This window comes from Pristiophorus japonicus, chromosome 21, assembly GCF_044704955.1.
Source record: "Pristiophorus japonicus isolate sPriJap1 chromosome 21, sPriJap1.hap1, whole genome shotgun sequence".
Taxonomy (NCBI): Eukaryota; Metazoa; Chordata; class Chondrichthyes; family Pristiophoridae; genus Pristiophorus; species Pristiophorus japonicus.
The window spans coordinates 75,607,257-75,630,898 of NC_091997.1; the positions used below are offsets into that span (position 1 = coordinate 75,607,257).

The window sequence follows — 23,642 nt, forward strand, 5'->3', positions numbered from 1 at the left end:
GAAGTGTGTAATTTATTTTTTCAAGCACAGTATTGGGATCTAAGATTTGCTGAAGGAGGCTGCAACTGAGGAAGGGGATTGTCCTAATTCATTACAAATTGATGCATTCATCCTTCAGCCTTGTGCATCTTTAATGCACATGATTCTCCAGGTACAATGTTGCAGGTTTAAATTGAGGTCTTGCTGGGATTAAGGTGCTTGGAGTTGAGTGTTTCTATATATTGATTTATCTGCTAGCAGTGTGTGCATGATGTCATCTCAACCAGTTGATTGGTTTGCACTGCAGCCTTGTGATCCACTCCTGGTTTGCACTATCGGTTACTCTCCAGTTAGCTAAAATAAGAGAAGGTTATTTATTTAAAAGGTAATAAAATTGCTGGAAACGCTCTGGGGCAACATCTGTGGAGAGGGAAAGAAGAGTTTCATGTTTAACTCTGCTTCTCTCTCCACAGATGCTGCCTGACCTAAGTTTCCAGCATCTGCAATATCTTGCTTTAGTTGTATTGTATATTTGAGGATTTGGCACATGAGTTTACAAACCATTCTGAATTTTAGAATTTCAATAATGTGTTTTATTCCTTCTGTTAAACCACCTGATAAAAGGAGAGCAGATTTGTGTTTAAAAGCAGTGCTGGAAGGGATTATTCCTCAGATGATCAGGAATTTTGGAATTGTGATTTCATGGTGGCTCTGAGAGTGGGAGAACTAGTGTAATGAGAGTTCAGCTGCTGTGGCATTTACCTCAGTTGTGCTTGATAGTTGATGCCAAGTAGATGCCAGGCATCTTGGGAGGAAAAACAAGAGAAATACTTGCATTTATATAGCGCCTTTCCCGACCACTGGATGTCTCAAAGCTCTTTACAGCCAATGAAGTATTTTTGGAGTGTAGTCACTGTTGTAATGTAGGAAATGCGGCACCCAATTTGCGCACAGCAAGCTCCCAGAAACAGCAATGTGATAACGGCCAGATAATCTCTTTTTTTTGTGATGGTTATTGAGGGATAAATATTGGCCCAGGACTCCGGAGATAACTCCCCTGCTCTTCATCGAAATAGTGTCATGGTATCTTTTACGTCCACCTGAGAGCGCAGACGGGGCCTCGATTATCCGAAAGATGGCGCCTCCGATTGTGCAGCACTCCCTCAGCACTGCACTGGAGTGTCAGCCTAGATTTATGTGCTCAAGTCCCTGGAGTGGCACTTGAACCCACAACCTTCTGACTCAGGTGAGTGTGCTACCCACTGAACCACTGCTTATTACTAGGATGTCCATATCCACAGATGGCTGACATGGTATCTACTTTAGTGAATCTGGCACTTGTTAGTTATAATGGCTGCCCTGTTTTATTATTACACTGAGTGAGAGGTTGTACTGTTTTGTAACAATGGAGGCTTTGTCAATAGTGTGTGATAGGGGGAGAGTGTTGCACTTAGCAAGACTTTGTGTTTTACAGAAATCTGGTTCGGTTGCTATTGTGAGCTAAAGTGCTTTTTGCTTCTTAGCACAGAAATGTCACCAGTAGATAACAGCAGGAAGTGGTTCCATTCACTGCAGTCATTTTAGTACATTGCAAGCAAACATTTTTTTTTCTCAAAAGATTGTAAAACTATTGATATTTTTGCTAACTCCACAATTGATTCCTTAAGTGTGTCATCTGTGGATATGGATATCCTAGTATTAGTAAGCGGTGGCTCAGTATCTAGCACACTCACCTCTGAGTCAGAAGTTAGTGGGTTTAAGTGCCATTCCAGGGACTTGTGCTTTCGACCACATATTCGTGCCATAAATAAGCCCGCCTATTTCTACCTCCGTAACATAACCTGTCTTCGCCCTTGCCTCAGATCATCTGCTGCTGAAGCCCTCGTCCATGCCTTTGTTACCTCTAGACTTGACTATTCCAATGCACTCCTGGCTGGCCTCCCACATTCTAACCGACATAAACTGGAGGTGATCCAAAAATCGGCTGTCCGTGTCGTAACTCGCACCAAGTCCCTCTCACCCATCACTCTTGTGCTCGTTGACTGACATTGGCTCCCGATTAAGCAACGCCTCGATTTCAAATTCTCCTCATTTTCAAATCCCTCCATAGTCTCGCCCCTCCCTATCTCTGTAATCGCCTCCAGCCCTACAACTTACCAGAGATGCCTGTGCTCCACTAATTCTGCCCTCCTGAGCATTCCTGATTATAATTGCTCAACCGTTGGTGGCTGTGCCTTCTGGTGCCCAGGCCCCAAACTTTGGAACTCTCTACCTTAAACCTCTCCATCTCTCTACCTCTCTTTCCTCCTTCAAGACGCTCCTTAAAACCTACCTCTTTGACCAAGCGTTTGGTCACCTGTGCTAATTTGCACTTATGCGGCTCGGTGTCAAATGTTTTATCTCGTAACACTCCTGTGAAGCTCCTTGCACTACATTAAAGGCGCTATATAAATGCAAGTTGTTGTGTGCTTGTGGGTTGGCTTGTTTTATGTGCTGAAGGATAGTTTTAGTACTGTCTCTAATTAATATTGTGGAAATTGTAGCTAATCATGTGCAGCACTGAATTACACTCTTTACTCTGCACTTGTACCCTACTTGGCATAATTGTAGCTACATTGGGCGAGAACTTGAGATCGTTCCTTTTTTGTATGTGGAAATTAAAACATTCTAGAACAGAAAAAAAGTCAGGCTGACACGCATGGAAGGAGAGGAAGAAAAAGACATAGTAGTGACGTTTTAATGTAAGTCGTGACTGAAATAACCCCCTACTTGTGACCATCATTGGCTGACTTCTGAAAGTATTTTCCTCCTGTTATCCTGAGGTGCTCTTCACTTGTGGAGTTGGACTCATTGGGCAACTTAGAAATGAAATGGGGGACAGGGCCAGGTTATGGCTGTTGCTATTGCGATGTATGCCCAGCACTGCAACTTGAACATGGCAAGGCTTTTTCACCAGAATACAGCAGCAATCAGTTGCTGCATGTAAGCAGATGCTATCCCATAGTTACTGTTACAACATAGAGTTGTTTGTCCTACAACAAGAACTTCCGCGTGATTCGAGCACAAGTGGTTTGTACAAGTTTCAATACAGGTATTGATTGACCTGCAACAGTATTATGATACAACTATCTTCAGTCTTAACATTAAATTACGAGCATTTGTACAGCCTAGTTTCCCGTGGACTTGTGGTGATCACACTCAACCTCCCTCGCTAAGGCTATGGCTGTTCGACTATCCCGAGAGCTCTAAAAACCACTATAAATTAGCCTCCTCCCACCCTACTTCATCTAACCCCATCAGCATATTCTTCTATTGCTTTCTCCTTCATGTACTTTTCTAGTTTCTCCTTAACTTGCATCTGCTATTCACTGCAACTACTCCATGTGGAAAATTCCACATTCTAATCACCTGTGTAAAAATGTTTTTCCTGAATTTATTATTTTCACTGACTATCTTGTATCCAATCTGCTAGGGTCTAATTTTGTACATATTGGCCGTGTCTTGGACTGCATCCTGTTGTTAACCATCTGTTATATGTAAGTGTCTGGTTCTTGAAACTACATGCTCAGTTTATTACCAAGCAATATGAGCTCAACTAGCACGTCAAGAGATAGTACGTCAAGAGCCAGCACGTCACAAGGACATTTTTAATTTGGAAGGCAAGTTGAGGGACTCTCCCAGTCATGTGTACAATCATTACCTAAAGGCTATTTTCATCAATGCTAAAGAAATGAGCCTGAGCTTCAGCTTTCTGGTGAACATACCATCAGGGTTAGCGTAACTGGGCTTGTTCTTTTCCTTGGATCAGTGTTGCTATTGCTTTGCCTTAAATTGTGTGCAAACGCTTGATAGAACCACTCCACATGGTAGAAAATACCACATTCTATCCATTAGATGTGGCCCTTACGGCTAAAGGGGTATGGAGAGAAAGCAGGAATGGGGTACTGAAGTTGCATGATCAGCCATGATCATATTGAATGGTGGTGCAGGCTCGAAGGGCTGAATGGGCCTACTCCTGCATCTATTTTCTATGTTTTCTATTCTCTGGGTAAAGATGTTGCTCCTGAATTCATTATTGAATTTTTTTTTTTGTGTGACCCATCTTACATTTATGGTCACAAAAGCAAAATACTGCAGATGCTGGAATCTGAAATAAAAACAGAAAATGCTGGAAATACTTAGGTCAGGCAGCATCTGTGGAGCGAGAAACCGAGTTAACATTTCAGGTCGATGACTCTTCGATTGACTCTTCGTCAGAACCTATCGAAGAGTAATCAACCTGAAACGCTAAATGTTTCTCTCTCCACAGGTGCTGCCTGACCTGCTGAGTGCTTCTAACATTTTCTGCTCTATTTATGGCCCCTAGTTTTGAACTCCCTCACCGGTGGAAACATTTTCTCAACCGTCTACCCGACCCATCATAATTTTAAAGACTTCTATTATTGGGGCCTTCTCTTTGCTATCTAGTCTGCAATCTGTGCTAGTGGTTCAGCAAGAAAATCTCTCCCATGGATGAGGGTGTCAGAAGAGGAAGTTCCACTAAATCTCAGAGTGCCGTTCCAATGAATTTTCTGCACATTCTGCTTGTGTTGTGCCATTTCAGCAATCCTAAAAACTGTGAACTCCTGGTCTTTGAGGTTTGGATTTGGCCTAGGTGGTTGTGATTGCAAAGATCAGTAGAGATGGCAAGTTTAATTCCGAGGCACGGTGTGGGGTGGTGGTGGTGGGGGGGGGGGGGGGTTGTCTTTGATTCTGGTCTTGCTAGCAATTTACATAAAACAAACAAATCGTCCTGGTGCCAGGCACTTTGGATTAAAAAATACAAATTGCCAACCAAAGGATTTTGCAAAATTGCCAGTTGAATTGCTGGCTCACCTTGCTAACTGAAAGTAGTTTTTTTTTTAATGTATACTGTTTAAAGTAACACTAATTTCTGTAAATGGATAGCTAATAATGACTACTCAATTTGGAGTCACATGTCAATTGGAACATTTCAGTTCAAGAAATGGCATTGCATTGAAGTGAAAAATCACCGTTGCACAACTACATTTCCGGGGGAGGGGTGGAGAATCTCTTTCGACGGTGTTGAATTTCAAAGCAAAGTACAAAATGCAAAAGAGTCCGTGTTTGTACCTTTTGTTCAGTTATTAAAGGTCGGTTATGTATGGAATTCAAGCTGTTGCTAGTGCAATCCTACACCTGCAGTATGATTAACAAGTATATTTTACACAAGGTGCACTTCACACAGCATTGACCTCGATTTTTGTTATCTTCAGTTGAATCTTGTGACATTTCGTAAATCTTTTTAGTAAAATGTGGGTGGTGAAGTAATGGAAAATAAAAAATGAAATATAACTTCAGTTCAATTAGAGTTCAGTACTTACCCAGGAGTGCTTGTGTTCCAGTGCTAGATATCCAAACCAGTTTAAAGCCTCGTAAGATCACAATAAAATTGTGAAGTTGAGTATAACATTTAACGCATATAAATCTTACTGAATTAATTTAGTGTTCAAATTTTTTTGGTAACTATCACTGCAGTGTTTTATTGGATTGTAAGATTCGTACTTAAGTTTTTGTACTGTCCCTTAACTGTTTGAGCTGCATGCGCTATAAATGTATACTTTCTTCAGAGACTCCAGGTTTTGTTTGAAGATGGCATTGCGAAGCATTGAGTTGGTTTAGGGCTACCCAGCGTGGTGACCCGGATTTCCACAAAGCCGAATACAGGTTCAACGTCTCAAATCCGGCAGTCCGAAAATCGGAATTGTCCGAAAACCGTACATTTTTGAGGCGGGCAAGATGGTGACATCGGGCGGTGAGGGACGAGAAAACCAGGAAAAAAGCGGTAAAAAAATGTAGCGCGGGAGCCGTGGGCGGTGAGGAGCACCAACAGCAAGGTCCGGAAAAATCCGAGCACCAGCACGGTCTCGGTTCCGAGGTTGCCGGATTTCAGACGTTGTACCTGCAGTGAGTGTCTGCATTTTACTCTTTTTTTTAAAAAAAAAAATCTTTCGCTCCCTGCTTGTTCTCTTTTTTTTTTCTCTCGACTAACGCATGCTTTCATTTTTCTGCTCAGTCCTGCCATCTACCTCTTGTTTCTTTTCTGAAGAACTTCAGATTACTTCAAAATAAAAATGATCAGGTAGAAAACAGCTATGCTATGTTCGCTAGATTGTGCATTCAGTTCGAAACAAGTTACTTTTATTCAACTCCATTGCCCTTTTACTGTGTGGCTAAGATTATCTTCTGCAGTTGAATATCTGGCTCTGTATGTGTAATGAGCAGTCTGCAACCTTATATTTTTCACAATCACGAACTTTTAAAAAAAATCTGTGAAAAAGAAAGAGATTTAAGTTTCGATGTTTTTTGCACCAAAAGAGAAATAACAGCCAATTATATACCAAGCAAAAGTATTAAGTGGAAAAACTTGCAAATTTAAAAAATAAATTAAGACATTAGCAGCGTTTAATTGCCAAATGTATTCCGAAGCAAAAAAAAAGCGAAAAATAGAACTTTGTGCTGCATGAGTTAAACATAGAAGCATATGCAGGAGTAGGCCATTCAGCCCTTCGAGTCTGCACCACCATTCAATATGATCATGGCTGATCATGCAACTTCAGTACCCCATTCCTGCTTTCTCACCATAAGCCTTGATCCCTTTAGCCATAAGGGCCACATCTAACTCCCTTTTGAATATATCTAACCAACTGCCTCAACAACTTTCTGTGGTAGAGAATTCCACAGGTTCACCTCATCTCGGTCCTAAATGGCTTACCCCTTATCCTTAGACTGTGACCCCTGCTCTTGGACTTCAATATCGGGAACATTCTTCCTGCATCTAACCTGTCCAATCCCGTCAGAATTTTATATGTTTCTGAGATCCCCTCTCATTCTTCTAAATTCCAGTGAATATAAGCCAAGTCAATCCAGTCTTTCTTCATATGTCAGTCCTGTCATCCCAAGAATCGAGTCTGGTGAACCTTCGCTGCACTCGCTCAATAGCAAGAATGTCCTTCCTCAGATTAGGAGACCAAAACTGTACACAATATTCAAGGTGTGGCCTCACCAAGGCCCTGTACAACTGTAGTAAGACTTCCCTGCTCCTATACTCAAATTCTCTCGCAATGAAGGCCAACATGTCATTTGCCGCCTTCATCGCCTACTGTACCTGTATGCCAACTTTCAATGGCTGATGTACCATGACACCCAGGTCTCGTTGCACCACCTCTTTTCCTAATCTGTCACCATTCAGATAATAATCTGTCTTCCTGTTTTTACCACCAATGTGGATAACCTCACATTTATCTACATTATACCACATCTGCTATATATTTGCCCACTCACCTAACCTATCCAAGTCACCTCTTGGCATCCTCCTCACAGCTCACACTGCCACCCAGGATACTGGAGCCAGTCCAATATTCTGCTTAATTGCCAGACACTGATTTGGGAGGCAGGAGAAGGGTATCAGCAAAAGATGCATCCCAGCCTGGGAGAGCCTGTTTAGTTCATCAGATTAGTCACTGGGCAAGGGTGGAAGGTGAACTCAGGAGTGACCCTCCGACCAGTGTTTGCCTCCGACCAGGCGAGGTCGCCAGTTGATGCAGCAGAATCATCAAAACAGCAGGCTGAGCAGGAAACATCAGGCTGTGGCCACATTGTGGACCATATAATGGCTGTGTTTGAAACTGGGCCTTCCAGTGCCCTCTATGTTTTAAATCAACTGTGATATTCATGCTTTCTTAACTAATTGACAACATAAACAGTGTGGTCAAACGTGAAACAGGGAGTGCATTTTTTTACCTGTCCAATATGGTGCTGTTTGTCTCCATGCAATTAACCAAATGCGACATGGAGAGATTGATTCCTGTCTGCATTTGATCTCGTTTCCGTCCCCATAGCCACCATGCCAGTGTATGTTGGAATGCTCTTCCTGAACCTCCATGCCCTACTTACCTCTACACCTTCAAAAGCCTCCTGAAACCTTACGCTGCATGCTTTTAGTCAACTCTCTTGACTTCTCTACTTCCTGCCTAGTGTCCACCACTCCCCCTGTAAAGTTCCCCGATATGTTTCATTATGGGAAAATAGCTTTATAATGTCGAATGGTGAGGTCAGTAATGATTCACGGGTGCCAATGTTCCATGTTTGTGTCTGCATATTTGTAATTGATGCTGGCCCTATCTTCCTTATGCTCTTATTTCATTACATAAGAATCAAGAGCAGGTGTAGGCCCCTCGAGCCTGCTCCACCATTCAATAAGGTCATGGCTGATCTTTTACCTCAACTCCACTTTCCTGCACTATCCAAATAAGTGTTTGTTATAAGCAAATACGTACATTAGTTCATTCATTGTAAATGGATAATTTTTTTAAAGAATACTCCAGGATAAATCTCCAACAGCCTTGTGCTTGAGTATTCATGGTGAAAGTAAACTTACATATTTTTTGTAATATATCTCACCCCTATTGGAGTGTTTGATATCTGGTTATAAGTATTTTTAATTAGGCCATTGTTAGCGATAGTCCAGCTTGCTTTGCTTCACCTATATAATCCGCTAAGCAGGATAATCGTGATACATTAATTGTGACACATCAGCACAAAGTGGGTTAGGTTAAGGCTAGGAAATCTTTCTAACTTGAACACACATGATCAGAACTTAAAAGGGGTTGAACAAATAACCAGGTTAATTGCATTTTGTACTATGATAATTAACTTTGCTGCGTATAACTCTTGAGAGCCAAGCAGGAGAAGCCAGCAGAGTAAGAAATCTAAACACTGAGACACCGAGGCAGCAGGGCTGAGGGAGGGAATTGCAGAGAGTGGGACTGGGGTGGCAGTGTTTGACACCGATCGTGAGCTGAAAGGAGGGGGGAGACACACGGAAAACTGGAGTTAAGTTTTGAAGCATTTGGGAAAGGTTGTAGAGCTGGAGCAGTCTGCAGAGAAAACCGGATTAAAAGGTGTAGGAACGGGTTAGGTGATTAAGAGTATTGGCTTACATGGCGGATAACTGACAACAGATTGGTTGGGCCAAGTAGCCTATTTTTAATGTTTCACAGAATGTACAACACAGAAATAGGCTATTCGGCCCACGCTGGTCTGTGCTGGTGTTTATGCTCCACATGAACCACAATTCACTTGGGCTATCAGTACAGTTGCAGCATGGTAGAAAATTGACAAAATACAGGAATGAAGTTATCTATGAAATAAACCAGGCTGTTGGTTTGCTGGAATGTTTTTCAGGCCGCCTTCCATAAAGAAAGCAGAAAAGGCATATGTTGACACCTACAAGATTTCAGTAGCTGAATACAGGGCAAGAATTCTGTGCTAGGGTCCTCGGTTTGCCTTTTATGCTTTTCTGTGCACAGGTTAAGCCTCCCTTATCTGGAACCACCCCTCGTCCAGAACCATTCCCAGCCAATGGGTGACGCATGCGCAGAACTTCGACATGAATAAACTGAAGTCCTTCCTCGCCGCCCACTCCCGCAATCGCTGGCCTGACCCCGTGATCCACCGCCGCCCCCCCATGATCTCTCTGCCGCACTCCCAGCCCAAAGCCAGCCGGCCAGTACCTGTACCATCCAATTTAACGTGACCACCCCTCGTCTGGAAAAATTCCTTATCCAGAACAGGCCATGTCCCGAGGGTTCCGGATAAGGGAGGTTGAACTTGTACTAGGAATGGCTGCTCGAGTGCGATGACCAAACTGCTATTGCCATAAAACTCTGCTCTGGTTTAGATTTCCATCTTCCAGTGAGAGAACAAGCACGCATTTCACATATTGGATCTAAAAAGAACAATCTGATCTTTCTGTCTGTAATTTGGAGTAGCCAATTGTAAAATTGGTGAACTTCAAGTTGGAATATTCACAGAATAACTTTGGTCCAAATTAGCAATAAAATGATTGTGATAGATGGGTAATTCATCTGCATAATTCAACTGGCGTCTGATTTGCAGTCTGCATTTTATAGCCGCCTGTATTTTCTTTTACAGATTAGAGCGTGTAGCTCATTTGGAACACCAGAAACGCAATCAACGCCACCTTAAATATGGCAGGTAAGGATAGATGTTGCAAGTTGCACGCAGTATGTAGCTTGTGATATTGAGTCTCTGGAAGCACAAAGGACCCATGGCTCCAAATCATCAGAGGGCCACATTTCAGATATCTCGTATCGCATGCAATTTCTATAACGTGTAACACTTCTAGTGACGCTTGAACCGACTATTTTTAGCCCATTTTCTTGTACTTGCCTCTGAGCAGCTCCTTCTTCCAACATGATCCACTTGTTCTCCAACCACCTGGGACCTTTGAACATCTCTACCCAACTTGCTCCCCCATCTCCTGCACCACGCCCTCCCCAAGGAACCGGCATAATGCTGATTACTCAGATGGGCACTGATTTTTTTTTGTAAGTTTGTGAAAGCATTTATTGTGCTCTTCCTATCTCTCCGATTCGCAAAATGATAGTAAAAGCAGAGCAAGCACTTTGGCGCCAAGCTGATGCCTTGGAGCTTGACATTTCTCGGATGGAGATGAGTCACCAGAATCTGTCTCTTAGATGAGTAAAGCATTCTGTGCACTTCAGCTATATTTGCCGACATCAAAAGCTTGGATCAACTAATAGAATTTAAGAACCTATTGGATTCAGGCCAGGTAGATAAGTTGGTTAAGAAGGCATACAGAATACTTGCCTTTATTAGCCGTGACATACAATACAAGAGCAGGGAGGTTATGCTTGAACTGTATAGAACACTAGTTAGGCCACAGCTAGAGTACTGCGTATAGTACAGGAATGATGTGAATGCACTAGAGAGGGCACAGAGGAGATTTACGAGGATGTTGCCCTGGACTGGAGAATTTTAGCTATGAGAAAAAATTGGATAGGCTGGGGTGGTTTTCTTTGGAACAGAGGAGGCTGAGGGGAGACCTTATTGAGGTGTGAAAAATTATGAGGGGCCTAGATAGAGTGGATAGGCAGGACCTATTTCCCTTAGCAGAGGGGTGAACAACCACATAGATTTAAAGTAATTGGAAGGAGGTTTTGAGGGGATTTTCTTTCACCTAGAGTGTGGTGGGGGTCTGGAACTCACTCCCTGAAAGGGTGGTAGAGGCAGAAACCCTCATCACATTTAAAAAGTACTTGGATGTGCACTTGACATATCGTAACCTTTAGGTTGACGGACCAAGAACTGGAAAGTGAGATTAGGCTGGATAGCTCTTTGTCGGTCGGCGTGGACACGATGGGACGCAATGGCCTCCTTCCATGCTGTAAATTTCTATGGTGATGGATGTTGCAGTGAGGGGACTTGAGGGACTTGGAAGGATGAACTGACATGTATAGCTTCTCTCCTCGGTAATTATCTTGTGATCTCCTGCATTCAATATTTTTTTCATATGATACAAATAATTATCTACCGTGTACTGCGTGCTGATGAATTTAAAAAATATATTATTTAAAATGCAACAATCCTTAAATGGAATATGCTTGTATTGTGTGAAGGGATATATATTGCTAATTACAAAATAGGAGCAGGAGTGGGCCATTTGGCCCCTCGAGCCTGCTCCGCCATTCAATAAGATCACGGCTGATCTGATCTTGGCCTCAACTCCATTTTCCTGACTGCTCCCCATAACACTTGACTCCCCTGTAGTTCAAAAATCTGTCTTATCTCTGCCTTAAATATATTCAATGACCCAGCCTCCACAGCTTTCTGGGGTAGAGAATTCCAAAGATTCTCGACTCTCTTTGAGAGAATTATTCTGAAACTATGCCCCCTAGTTCTAGATTCCCCCACGAAGAGAATCGTCTAGGCATCTACCCTGTCAAGCCCCTTCAGAATCTTGTATGTTTCAATAAGATCACCTCTCGTTCTTCTAAACTCCAATGAGTACAGACTTAGCCTTTCCTCATAAGACAACCCTTTCCCCAGGAGTTGCTCTGTTTTTTTTTTGGAGCAACTTGATTTTTCTGGAGTATCTTAAAAATCCCCATTCTCCACATTTAATTTGCGCCAGTGTAAGTGAGTTAGTTAGGATTTTTTTTAGTTTCGTTTTTTCAGTTTTGTTTTTTTTTCAAAAAGGGGCGTTACCGGCCACTTAAGCCAGTTTGGACAGCTAATAGTTGCTCCAAACTAACTTAGGCCAGCTTATGTGGCCACTTGTGGCCGCTCAGCAAACCCTTGCGGAGAGTTAGGAAATCAGCGCAGGTAGCCTCCAAATGACAGTGTTATGATAGGAATGCTAGTTTTTTTTTAAATCCCAAGCAGTGAGACTGGACAGGGTGTAGGTGCTATCAGACTGATTAAACTGAGTATTGGGTTTACAAGAATAAAAATGACCTTGTAATGAAGGCTGAAGTATAGGGGCCACTTAAGCAAGGAGATGGTTTTCTTTGTAAATAATAGATCAAGAGCACCAACGCTCTCCTCTAATGGATTTGTGTGCGACATCACACCACATTGGATTTTGATTTCTGCAGCACCAAAGAATTGCCCTGACTAGGTTTAGAAATTTAAAATGTTCGACTTAACAAAAAAAAAAGCATGTCAAAATGTAAACTTAAATTTTGGTGTTCAGCATTGCGTAGTGTGATTCTGATAATTAGTAATATTTTAGAATTCTATGCAGTAGTGGGTGAGCTGTAAGATACTGCAGATAGGGAATTTTTAGTAAAGCTAGCTAGATATTAAAGTACTGAAGAATCTTTGAAGATTCTTTCTCTCCCCTCACACCCCCACCCCGATCAAAAACTCTTTCCCCCCCCCCCCCCCCACACCAACCTGTCTCTTGCAGCCCTTAGTGCGGGAAGGTAGCGGCCAGCCTGTGCGGCCGGCCACTCAGCCCGTGATAGGGGCGGGACACGTTGGGCCCCACGCTGCAGCCATCATCATCACAATCATGGGAGGAGCTACTGCACATAGAAACATAGAAAATAGGTGCAGGAGCAGGCCATTCAGCCCTTCTAGCCTGCACCGCCATTCAATGAGTTCATGGCTGAACATGAAACTTCAGTACCCCCTTCCTGCTTTCTCGCCATAACCCTTGATCCCCCGAGTAGTAAGGACTTCATCTAACTCCCTTTTGAACATATTTAGTGAATAGGCCTCAACTACTTTCTGTGGTAGAGAATTCCACAGGTTCACCACTCTCTGGGTGAAGAAGTTTCTCCTCATCTCGGTCCTAAATGGCTTACCCCTTATCCTTAGACTGTGACCCCTGGTTCTGGACTTCCCCAACATTGGGAACATTCTTCCTGCATCTAACCTGTCTAAACCCGTCAGAATTTTAAACGTTTCTATGAGGTCCCCTCTCATTCTTCTGAACTCCAGTGAATACAAGCCCAGTTGATCCAGTCTTTCTTGATAGGTCAGTCCCGTCATCCCGGGAATCAGTCTGGTGAATCTTCGCTGCACTCCCTCAATAGCAAGAATGTCCTTCCTCAAGTTAGGAGACCAAAACTGTACACAATACTCCAGGTGTGGCCTCACCAAGGCCCTGTACAACTGTAGCAACACCTCCCTGCCCCTGTATTCAAATCCCCTCGCTATGAAGGCCAACATGCCATTTGCTTTCTTAACCGCCTGCTGTACCTGCATGCTAACCTTCAATGACTGATGTACCATGACACCCAGGTCTCGTTGCACCTTCCCTTTTCCTAATCTGTCACCATTCAGATAATAGTCTGTCTCTCTGTTTTTACCACTAAAGTGGATAACCTCACATTTATCCACATTATACTTCATCTGCCATGCATTTTGCCCACTCACCTAACATATACAAGTCACTCTGCAGCCTAATAGCATCCTCCTCGCAGCTCACACTGCCACCCAACTTAGTGTCATCCACAAATTTGGAGATACTGCATTTAATCCCCTCGTCTAAATCATTAATGTACCATGTAAACAGCTGGGGCCCCAGCACAGAACCTTGCGGCACCCCACTAGTCACTGCCTGCCATTCTGAAAAGTATCCGTTTACTCCTACTCTTTGCTTCCTGTCTGACAACCAGTTCTCAATCCACGTCAGCACACTACCCCCAATCCCATGTGCTTTAACTTTGCACATTAATCTCTTGTGTGGGACCTTGTCGAAAGCCTTCTGAAAGTCCAAATATACCACATCAACTGGTTCTCCTTTGTCCACTTTACTGGAAACATCCTCAAAAAATTCCAGAAGATTTGTCAAGCATGATTTCCCTTTCACAAATCCATGCTGACTTGGACCTATCATGTCACCATTTTCCAGATGCACTGCTATGACATCCTTAATAATTGATTCCATCATTTTACCCACTACTGAGGTCAGACTGACCGGTCTATAATTCCCTGTTTTCTCTCTCCCTCCTTTTTTAAAAAGTGGGGTTACATTGGCTACCCTCCACTCCATAGGAACTGATCCAGAGTCAATGGAATGTTGGAAAATGACTGTCAATGCATCCGCTATTTCCAAGGCCACCTCCTTAAGTACTCTGGGATGCAGTCCATCAGGCCCTGGGGATTTATCGGCCTTCAATCCCAGCAATTTCCCCAACACAATTTCCCGACTAATAAAGATTTCCCTCAGTTCCCCCTCCTTACCAGACCCTCTGACCCCTTTTATATCCGGAAGGTTGTTTGTATCCTCCTTAGTGAATACCGAACCAAAGTACTTGTTCAATTGGTCTGCCATTTCTTTGTTCCCCGTTATGACTTCCCCTGATTCTGACTGCAGGGGACCTACGTTTGTCTTTACTAACCTTTTTCTCTTTACATACCTATAGAAACTTTTGCAATCCACCTTAATGTTCCCTGCAAGCTTCTTCTCGTACTCCATTTTCCCTGCCCTAATCAAACCCTTTGTCCTCCTCTGCTGAGTTCTAAATTTCTCCCAGTCCCTGGGTTCGCTGCTATTTCTGGCCAATTTGTATGCCACTTCCTTGGCTTTAATACTATCCCTGATTTCCCTAGATAGCCACGGTTGAGCCACCTTCCCTTTTTTATTTTTACGCCAGACAGGAATGTACAATTGTTGTAATTCATCCATGCGGTCTCTAAATGTCTGCCATTGCCCATCCACAGTCAACCCCCCAAGTATCATTCGCCAATCTATCCTAGCCAATTCACGCCTCATACTTTCAAAGTTACCCTTCTTTAAGTTCTGGACCATGGTCTCTGAATTTACTGTTTCATTCTCCATCCTAATGCAGAAATCCACCATATTATGGTCACTCTTCCCCAAGGGGCCTCGCACAATGAGATTGCTAATTAATCCTCTCTCATTACACAACACCCAGTCTAAGATGGCCTCCCCCCTAGTTGGTTCCTCAACATATTGGTCTAGAAAACCATCCCTTATGCACTCCAGGAAATCCTCCTCCACCGTATTGCTTCCAGTTTGGCTAGCCCAATCTATGTGCATATTAGAGTCACCCATTATAACTGCTGCACCTTTATTGCATGCACCCCTAATTTCCTGTTTGATGCCCTCCCCAACATCCCTATTACTGTTTGGAGGTCTGTACACAACTCCTACTAACGTTTTTTGCCCTTTGGTGTTCTGCAACTCTACCCATATAGATTCCACATCATCCAAGCTAATGTCTTTCCTAACTATTGCATTAATCTCCTCTTTAACCAACAATGCTACCCCACCTCCTTTTCCTTTTATTCTATCCTTCCTGAATGTTGAATACCCCTGGATGTTGAGTTCCCAGCCCTGATCATCCTGGAGCCACGTCTCCGTAATCCCAATCACATCATATTTATTAACATCTATTTGCACAATTAATTCATCCACCTTATTGCGGATACTCCTTGCATTAAGACACAAAGCCTTCAGGCTTGTTTTTTTAACACCCTTTGTCCTTTTAGAATTTTGCTGTACAGTGGCCCTTTTTGTTCTTTGCCTTGGGTTTCTCTGCCCTCCACTTTTCCTCATCTCCTTTCTGTCTTTTGCTTTTGCCTCCTTTTTGTTTCCCTCTGTCTCCCTGCATTGGTTCCCATCCCCCTGCCATATTAGTTTAAATCCTCCCCAACAGCACTAGCAAACACTCCCCCTAGGACATTGGTTCCGGTCCTGCCCAGGTGCAGACCGTCCGGTTTGTACTGGTCCCACCTCCCCCAGAACCGGTCCCAATGCCCCAGGAATTTGAATCCCTCCCTGCTGCACCACTGCTCAAGCCACGTATTCATCTGCGCTATCCTGCGATTCCTACTCTGACTATCACGTAGCACTGGTAGCAATCCCGTGATTACTACTTTTGAGGTCCTACTTTTTAATTTAGCTCCTAGCTCCTTAAATTCGTTTCATAGGACCTCATCCCTTTTTTTACCTATGTCGTTGGTACCAATGTGCACCACGACAACTGGCTGTTCTCCCTCCCATTTCAGAATGTCCTGCACCCGCTCCGAGACATCCTTGACCCTTGCACCAGGGAGGCAACATACCATCCTGGAGTCTCGGCCGCGGCCGCAGAAACGCCTATCTATTCCCCTCACCATTGAATCCCCTATCACTATTGCTGTCCCACTCTTTTTCTTGCCCTCCTGTGCAGCAGAGCCAGCCACGGTGCCATGAACTTGGCTGCTGCTGCCCTCCCCTGATGAGTCATCCCCCTCAACAGTACTCAAAACAGTGTATCTGTTTTGCAGGGGGATGACCACAGGGGACCCCTGCACTACCTTCCTTGCACTACTCTTCCTGCTGGTCTTCCATTCCCTAGCTGGCTGTGGACCCTTTCCCTGCGGTAAGACCAACTCACTACACGTGATACTCACGTCATTCTCAGCATCGTGGATGCTCCAGAGCGAATTGAGAAAACAGTGATGAAAAATGAAGAAAAGGTTTGGAATAAGAATAATGGAGAGAGCAACAAGGACACTGAGAAAGAGGGAGATAATACAAAACTGGGGGTAGGGGAAGAGACATAATGAGGAAGAACACCAACTGCACAGAGAGAGAGAGACGGATGAGGGAATTATTACAAAAACTAGGAATAGAGATGTCGCAGAAAACTGAAATCCAAGAGAAAATGCTGGGAGGAGGAAAAAACAAGTCAGAAGATTGCAGCAATTGTTTTATCCAGTATTGGACGAAACTGCTTGCCTTTACATCATGTGTTCTGCGTTGATTTTTAAAAAAAATATATATTTTTGGGTTGCTTTTTAATGGGCCTGAAAATCCAAAACTGATTTACAGCAGCCCTGGATGCCAGGGAAAATAGAGGAATGAAGGTGATGGAGACAGCTGGTGGGGAAGGGGAATGGAGAAGAGGAGGTGCCTTTTTGAGGATGTGGAGGTTCTTCTCTCCTAGGGTATAAGAGAGAGAGTTCTCAACTTATGTGGACAAGACAGAGCTCAAGTGGGGGTGGGGGTGTGGGTTGGAAGGAAGAAAGGAGGAGAGAGGCTGTTGAGCGAGGGTGGTGGGGGGGCAGAAGAGAGAAGGAAATGTAACCCTATTATCTGGGAGTGGTTGGAGGACCTGTTGAGGGGGAAACCTTCCTTTTGAAGGAGGTGCGAAAGAGCGAGACCCCCATTGAGGCATTGTAGGACAAGAGAAACCTTGTTGAAAGGAGGAGGGACTCGAGGAGGGTCAGTTGCTTTGCAACTTACGCCTGTTATAAAACAGCATATCATCTGACTCAGCAGTGGCCCACAAGATCCACCAGCAATAATAATATTTGAACTACTTCAAACCTTACTTTGTGTTTTGCAATAATCTACTGGACCTTTTTAATGTATTTTGTTTTCTAGAAAACAATTTTCCACCACTCCCAAAGTTCATTCCATTGAAGCCGTGTTTTTACCAGGATTTTAATGAGATTCCAGAACCGCACCAGGCCCTGGCAAAACGCATTTACTATCTTTGGACGCGTGAGTACATCACCTATAATCACAGGCGAATGTGAATGCACTCTAGATGTGCCGTGGATCCTTATAACCTACCTCTAACTTTCCAAACATTGCTACAACCCCTTTAGTTTCAGAAGGATACATACAATGTAATTGTTATTGATTCTGCCTATATTTCAAAACTGTTAAATATCCATGCAATGTTCACAGAATTGGTGCAAGTTGGTTTAACTCTTTAAATGCTATAATTTTCTCTCCTTGTATATTGATATTTTCTACTTTGATTTAAAAATCTATATACTTGTGCCATCCAATAATGGATCTTGATGGTACAATGTATTGTAGTGCACTGTCGTTTCACCTCTGGAATCCAGATTCATCTCCAGCCTATGCAGATGGAAAGAAAGCAAGGCTTGTATTTATATATTCCCTTTTATGATCACTGAACAACCCAAAGTGTTTTACAGCCAATGAAGTACTTTTTGAAGTGTAATCACTGTTGTAATTTAGGAAAAGCGGCAGCCAATTTGCGCACAGCAAGCTCCCACAAACAACAGTGTGATAATGACCAGATAATCTGTTTTTAGTGATGTTGATTGAGGGATAAATATTGGCTGGGGATAACTCCCTTGCTCTTCTCCAAAATAGTGTCATGTGATCTTTTATGTCCACCTGAGAGGGCAGACGGGGCCTTGGTTTAACATCTCATCCGAAAGACAGCCCCTCCGACCGTGCAGTGCTCAAGACTCTGGAGTGGGACTTGTACCCTCAACCTTCTGACGCCCTGCAAGCCAAATCACTATGTGGGTTAAAAGGCCTCCAGAAATGGGTGAGAGCAGTTTCAGACCACTGGCTCAGAATAAGCATGACCCCACAGCTGCAAATCCGCATAGTTTAACTCTACATTGGTATTCTTATTCACAGAAACCATGCTAATAGCTGGTGTAGAAGGCGGAACAATTAGAGTGTTACTGCTGTGAGGTTCAGCTTTGTCCCTGGAGCATCGTAGAGGGAGCATTCCTCTGTATCTGACCTGGAAGGGTTGATGATAACAGATGGGAAGTTGGAAGCATTGTTCCTGTTGCCTGCTAGCCATTTGTCACTTTGATCAGCACAATGATCATCATAGATACTTCTTTGCAACATGTATAAATAAAGCTATTCTGGAGCCTGATTTCAATATATTTAGAAGTTTCAAATGTCAGATTTGCATAGTATTGACAGTAGAGAAATAGGCCATTTGGCCCAACTGGTCCATGCCGAAGTTTATGCTTCACATGAGCCTCCTCCCATCCCACTTCATCTAACTCCCATCAACATACCCTACTCCTTTCTCCCTCGCGTGCTTACCTGGCTTCCCCTTGAATGCATCTGTTATTCGCCTCAACTACTCCCTACGGTAGCAAGTTCCGCATTCTAACCACTCTGGGTAAAGACATAAGAAATAGGAGCTGGAGTAGGGCATTTGACCCCTTGAGCCTGCTCTGCTGTTTAATAAGATCATGGCTGATCTGATCATGGACTCTGCTCCCCTTCCCTGCCCGCTCCCCATAACCCTTTATTTTCTTATCGCTCAAAAATCTATCTATCTTCGCCTTAAATATATTCAATGACCCAGCCTCTACAGCTCTGTGGGACAGAGAATTCCACAGATTTACAACCCTCTGAGAGAAGAAATTTCTCCTCATCACAGTTTTAAATGGGCGGCTCCTTATTCTGACACTATGCCCTCTAGTTTTAGTTTTCCCTATGAATGGAAATATCCTCTCTGCATCCACCTTGTCGCGCCCCCTCATTATCTTGTATGTTTCAATAAATCACCTCACATTCTTCTGAACTCCAATGTGTATAGGCCCAACCTACTGAAGCTATCTTAATAAGTCAACCCCCTCATTTCCGGAATCAACCTAGTGAACCTTCTTTGAACAGCCTCCAATGCAAGTATATCCTTTCTTAAATACGGAGACCAAAAATGTACGCAGTACTCCAGGTGTGGCCTCACCAACACCCTGTACAGTTGTAGCAGGACTTATCTGCTTTTATACTCTCTCCTCCTTGCAAAAAAGGCCAAAATTCCATTTGCCTTCCTAATCACTTGCTGTACCTGCATACTAACTTTTTGTGTTTCATGCACAAGGACCTTCAGGTCCCTCTGTACTGAAGCATTTTGCAATTTTTCTCCATTTAAATTATAATTTGCTTTTCTATTTTTTCCTGCCAAAGTGGATAACCTACATTATACTCCCATCTGCCAAATTTTTGCCCACTCACTTAGCCTGTCATTTCTCCTGATTCTTGATTGGATTTATCTTATATTTATGGCCCCTAGTTAGTTCTGCTCTCGCTCACAAGTTGAAACATCTCTACGTCTACCTTATCAGGTCATCCCTCAGTCTTCCCTTTTCCCAGAGTAAAGAGCCCCGGCCTGTTCAATCTTTCCTGTTGTAAAACCCCTCCGTTCTAGTATCATTTCCTAAGAGCCTTTTTGCACCTTTCATGAACCTTCGGACCCTTGCACACTCCCAAATGTTGCAAAAACCCACTGCCAACGCACTGACTTACAATGGCTGCATTTAGGACGATCGGGGAATTAGCGGCTGGATAGTCAGCCTGTTTGACCTGTCTTAATGGGTCAAGGTGAGGGCTTCTTGGCAAAGAGTCGCAATGGAATTACAGTTTTGTGGGTCTGTGACACAGATTGCCTTCTTTCCCCCCCCCCGCCCCCCCTGTCAAATAAATTGTCATTCCACAATATCTGTTCAATTTATATATTTACAGCAAGAATCCTCTGTGGAGTATGTAGTTGGTGCTGCCCCCTACGTAGTCGGTCTCTAAATCTGTTACCATAGTAGCATGTTACTGAATACTAATCCGGCATACAGAGCAGCTGTCTGTAATGGTTTTGAACAATGGTTGAGAGCAGAGGGGACAGAAGTATAGAGCAATTTTCCTTCTACTTTTATACATGAAATGCTTATGCGATTTTAAAAACCATTGGATAGATCCATTTGTTGGACAAATTAATAAACAATTTAAGTTAAGTCTTTATCTGATCTCTTCCCAAACTACTTTAACCCAGTATCGACCAGCTATCCTTAGGTTCAGAAAAGTGATCGATAGCTCTACTTTAATCGGAAGTGACGTCCTTCTCTCGCTCTGGTTCCCTCGGGTTAGGTCGCGATCGTTTGATAATTCTTCCTTCAGAAGGTCTGGAACTCGGCTGTTGGCCGGTCTACATCCCGTTTATTGCAAAATTATCCCAACCTAGACAGCTGCTCTTCCTTAGCATGTTGATTTTCACTGTTTTTGACAATGGGACTCAAAATTCATTTAATTGAACTTGTGGCTTTGTAGTGTATATCAGTTTTCTTTTCTTTCAATACTGTCTCTATAAAGCTTTTTAGAATTGGCAGTTTTAGTTGTATTTTAAGAAACCAAACTACAGCAAGCAACTACAGGTGCAATGTCCCAAATCCGGAACTCCAAAAACCGGAATTGTCTGAAAACCGGACGTTTTGCGCATAGCTAATGGAGTCGTCCGGAATTATTGTCCGAAAAATTGGCATTTTTAAGGCAAAGCCCAAAATCCGGCACGGATTTGGTTGAGGATTCCGGATTTCAGACAAGAAAATCAAGTCTGAAATTTGCAATCCTTGACCGAATCCGTGCCGGATTTTGGACCTCGCCGTTCGAATTTTAGCTCGTGGCTGAATGGCCTGCTCCTGTACCTATGTTCCTGTAAGCGTAGGGATCCAGTAATTGGCTCAAAGCCAGTTAATCTTTAAAGTTAGGAGAGGCTGGGAAAGGCTCGGCTTTCTCCTAACACTCACATGGTTCAGAGGTTGGTCTACCTGCAAACATCTTAAACTTGGTTTTCCACCGGTCCCAAACTACGCTTCATTCAATGAGTCAGGGAAGAAAGAGATTGGAGGGGGATAATGAGGACTCTGGGGAAGACGGTGACAATGGGGGTCGGTGGATAGGGAGTGGGGGGGAGGGTCAGAGAGTTTGGAGGAATGGGGTCAGAGACAAGGGAATAGGTGTCCGGAACAGCAGAATGGGGGTTGGCTAGATGTTGAACCCCAGAGGGCTGTGGATTCTCAGTCGATGAGTATAGTCAAGATTGAGATTGTTTTTTTCTGGGCACTAAGGGAATCAAGTGTTTATGGGGTTAGTGCACGAAAGTCGAGTTGATATCGAAGTTCAACCATGACCTATTCCTGCTCCTATTTCATACGTTAGAGCAATGTGAGACAGCTCTTGCCCATCTTGGCTGCAGTGTACTTAATTAGATTGCTGGCTTTTGCGTCAATGAGCAATTAATATCAACACGAAAGCGGTGGTGTAAAGTTGAGTGGAATGCAATAATTTCTCCTTCTGCAGTATTTCATTTCTGCCGCTGGATGGTGCTGTTTACTTGTTCATTCACTTGGCCTTTTAATAGCAGATGCCAGATCGTGTACGGTCGGCACTGCTGGCTCATGGGCTCTGAGTTAAGACTTTGTCTCCACTGTGATACTGGCCCTGCAACAGTAAAGATGTTGGCTGCTGTGTTAATAAATTGCTGTCAGATTTTTAAAAAAGAATGAAATAATATGGGTTTGCTACTTGAAGAATTTTGAATTCTTAGCCAGTTCTACTGTCCAAAAATAATGTGTGAATTAAATCTGTGGTTATCGTGACTTAAAATATCTGTTCACTGTTATGAAGATTTAAGAAAAAGATGTCATCCAGTGCAAAGATTTAAAGATCTACTTTTAAAACATTTCAGAATTAATTTCAGTACTGCTCCAGAATTATTTGGATAATAGACCTAACCATTTGGATCAGAGTAATATTTGTGTGTTCTTATTGAAATCTTGGAACAGATGTTGTAGTTTTAGACAGTGCTTACAACAGTGTATATTGTGAGTACTCTTTAATGTAATTTAATGCTCTCAATGAAGGTGTTGCAGTATGTAGCATTACAGGTTGAGCGTCCGAAATCCGGAAACCTCGGGACCGAGGCCGTTCCAGATTGCGGTTAGTTCTGGATTTTGGAACGTCTTTGCCGAGGTAGGTGGGGTCGGGCAGCTGAGATAAGGGAGGAGGGGGGCCTGTCCCGGGGCGGGGGGGGGTGGGGGAAGTCCGGATTTTGGAACATTTTCCGGTTTGCGGACGGCCCCGCCACGGATCGGCCCGAATTCCGCAACATTCTGAATTTTGGAACTCCGGATTTCGGACGCTCAACCTGTATTGGGTATAAAACTATTCATACATGCAGAATGCTGCATTTTCACTGATTGAAGGCAAACCTGGTCCATGTTAGATTGAGCTACAGATTCAGATAGTTCTCTCAGGTTGTTGAAGAAAGAACTTGCATTTATATAGCACTTTTCAGGACCGAAGGGTGGTCCAAAGCGCTTCCTAGCCAATGAAATACTTCTGAAGTATAGTCACTGTTGTAATGTAGGGCAATGCGGTAACCAATTTTGTGCACAGTAGGCTGCCACAAACAGCAATGTAATAAATGACCAGTTAATCTGATTTATGTGATGTTGGTTGAGGGATACATTTTGGCCAGGACAGCGGGGAGAACTCGCCTCTTTTTTTAACAGTGCCTTTGGGGTGTTTTAAGAACATAAGAAATAGGAGCAGGAGTAGGCCATTATCCCCTCGAACCTGCTCCGCCATTCAATAAGCTCATGGCTGATCTGATCATGGACTCTGCTCCCCAAACCCTTTACTCCATTATCGCTCAAAAATCTGTCTCTCTCTGCCTTAAATATATTCAGTGACCCAGCCTCCATCGCTCTCTGGGGCAGAGAATTCCATAGATTTACAAACCTCT

General features: G+C 43.4%; 1 protein-coding gene across 1 annotated transcript in view; it reads left to right on the forward strand.

Annotated features, from left to right (window-relative positions):
• LOC139234119 (secretory carrier-associated membrane protein 5-like) overlaps positions 1–23,642 on the forward strand; it is a 60,659-nt gene that overhangs the window by 894 nt on the left and 36,123 nt on the right. Inside the window, exons 2-3 of the mRNA XM_070865076.1 lie at positions 9,976–10,038; positions 17,714–17,833. Of these exons, the coding sequence (XP_070721177.1) occupies positions 10,032–10,038; positions 17,714–17,833 (127 nt within the window). The 5' untranslated portion in view covers positions 9,976–10,031. The remainder of the gene's footprint in view (positions 1–9,975; positions 10,039–17,713; positions 17,834–23,642) is intronic.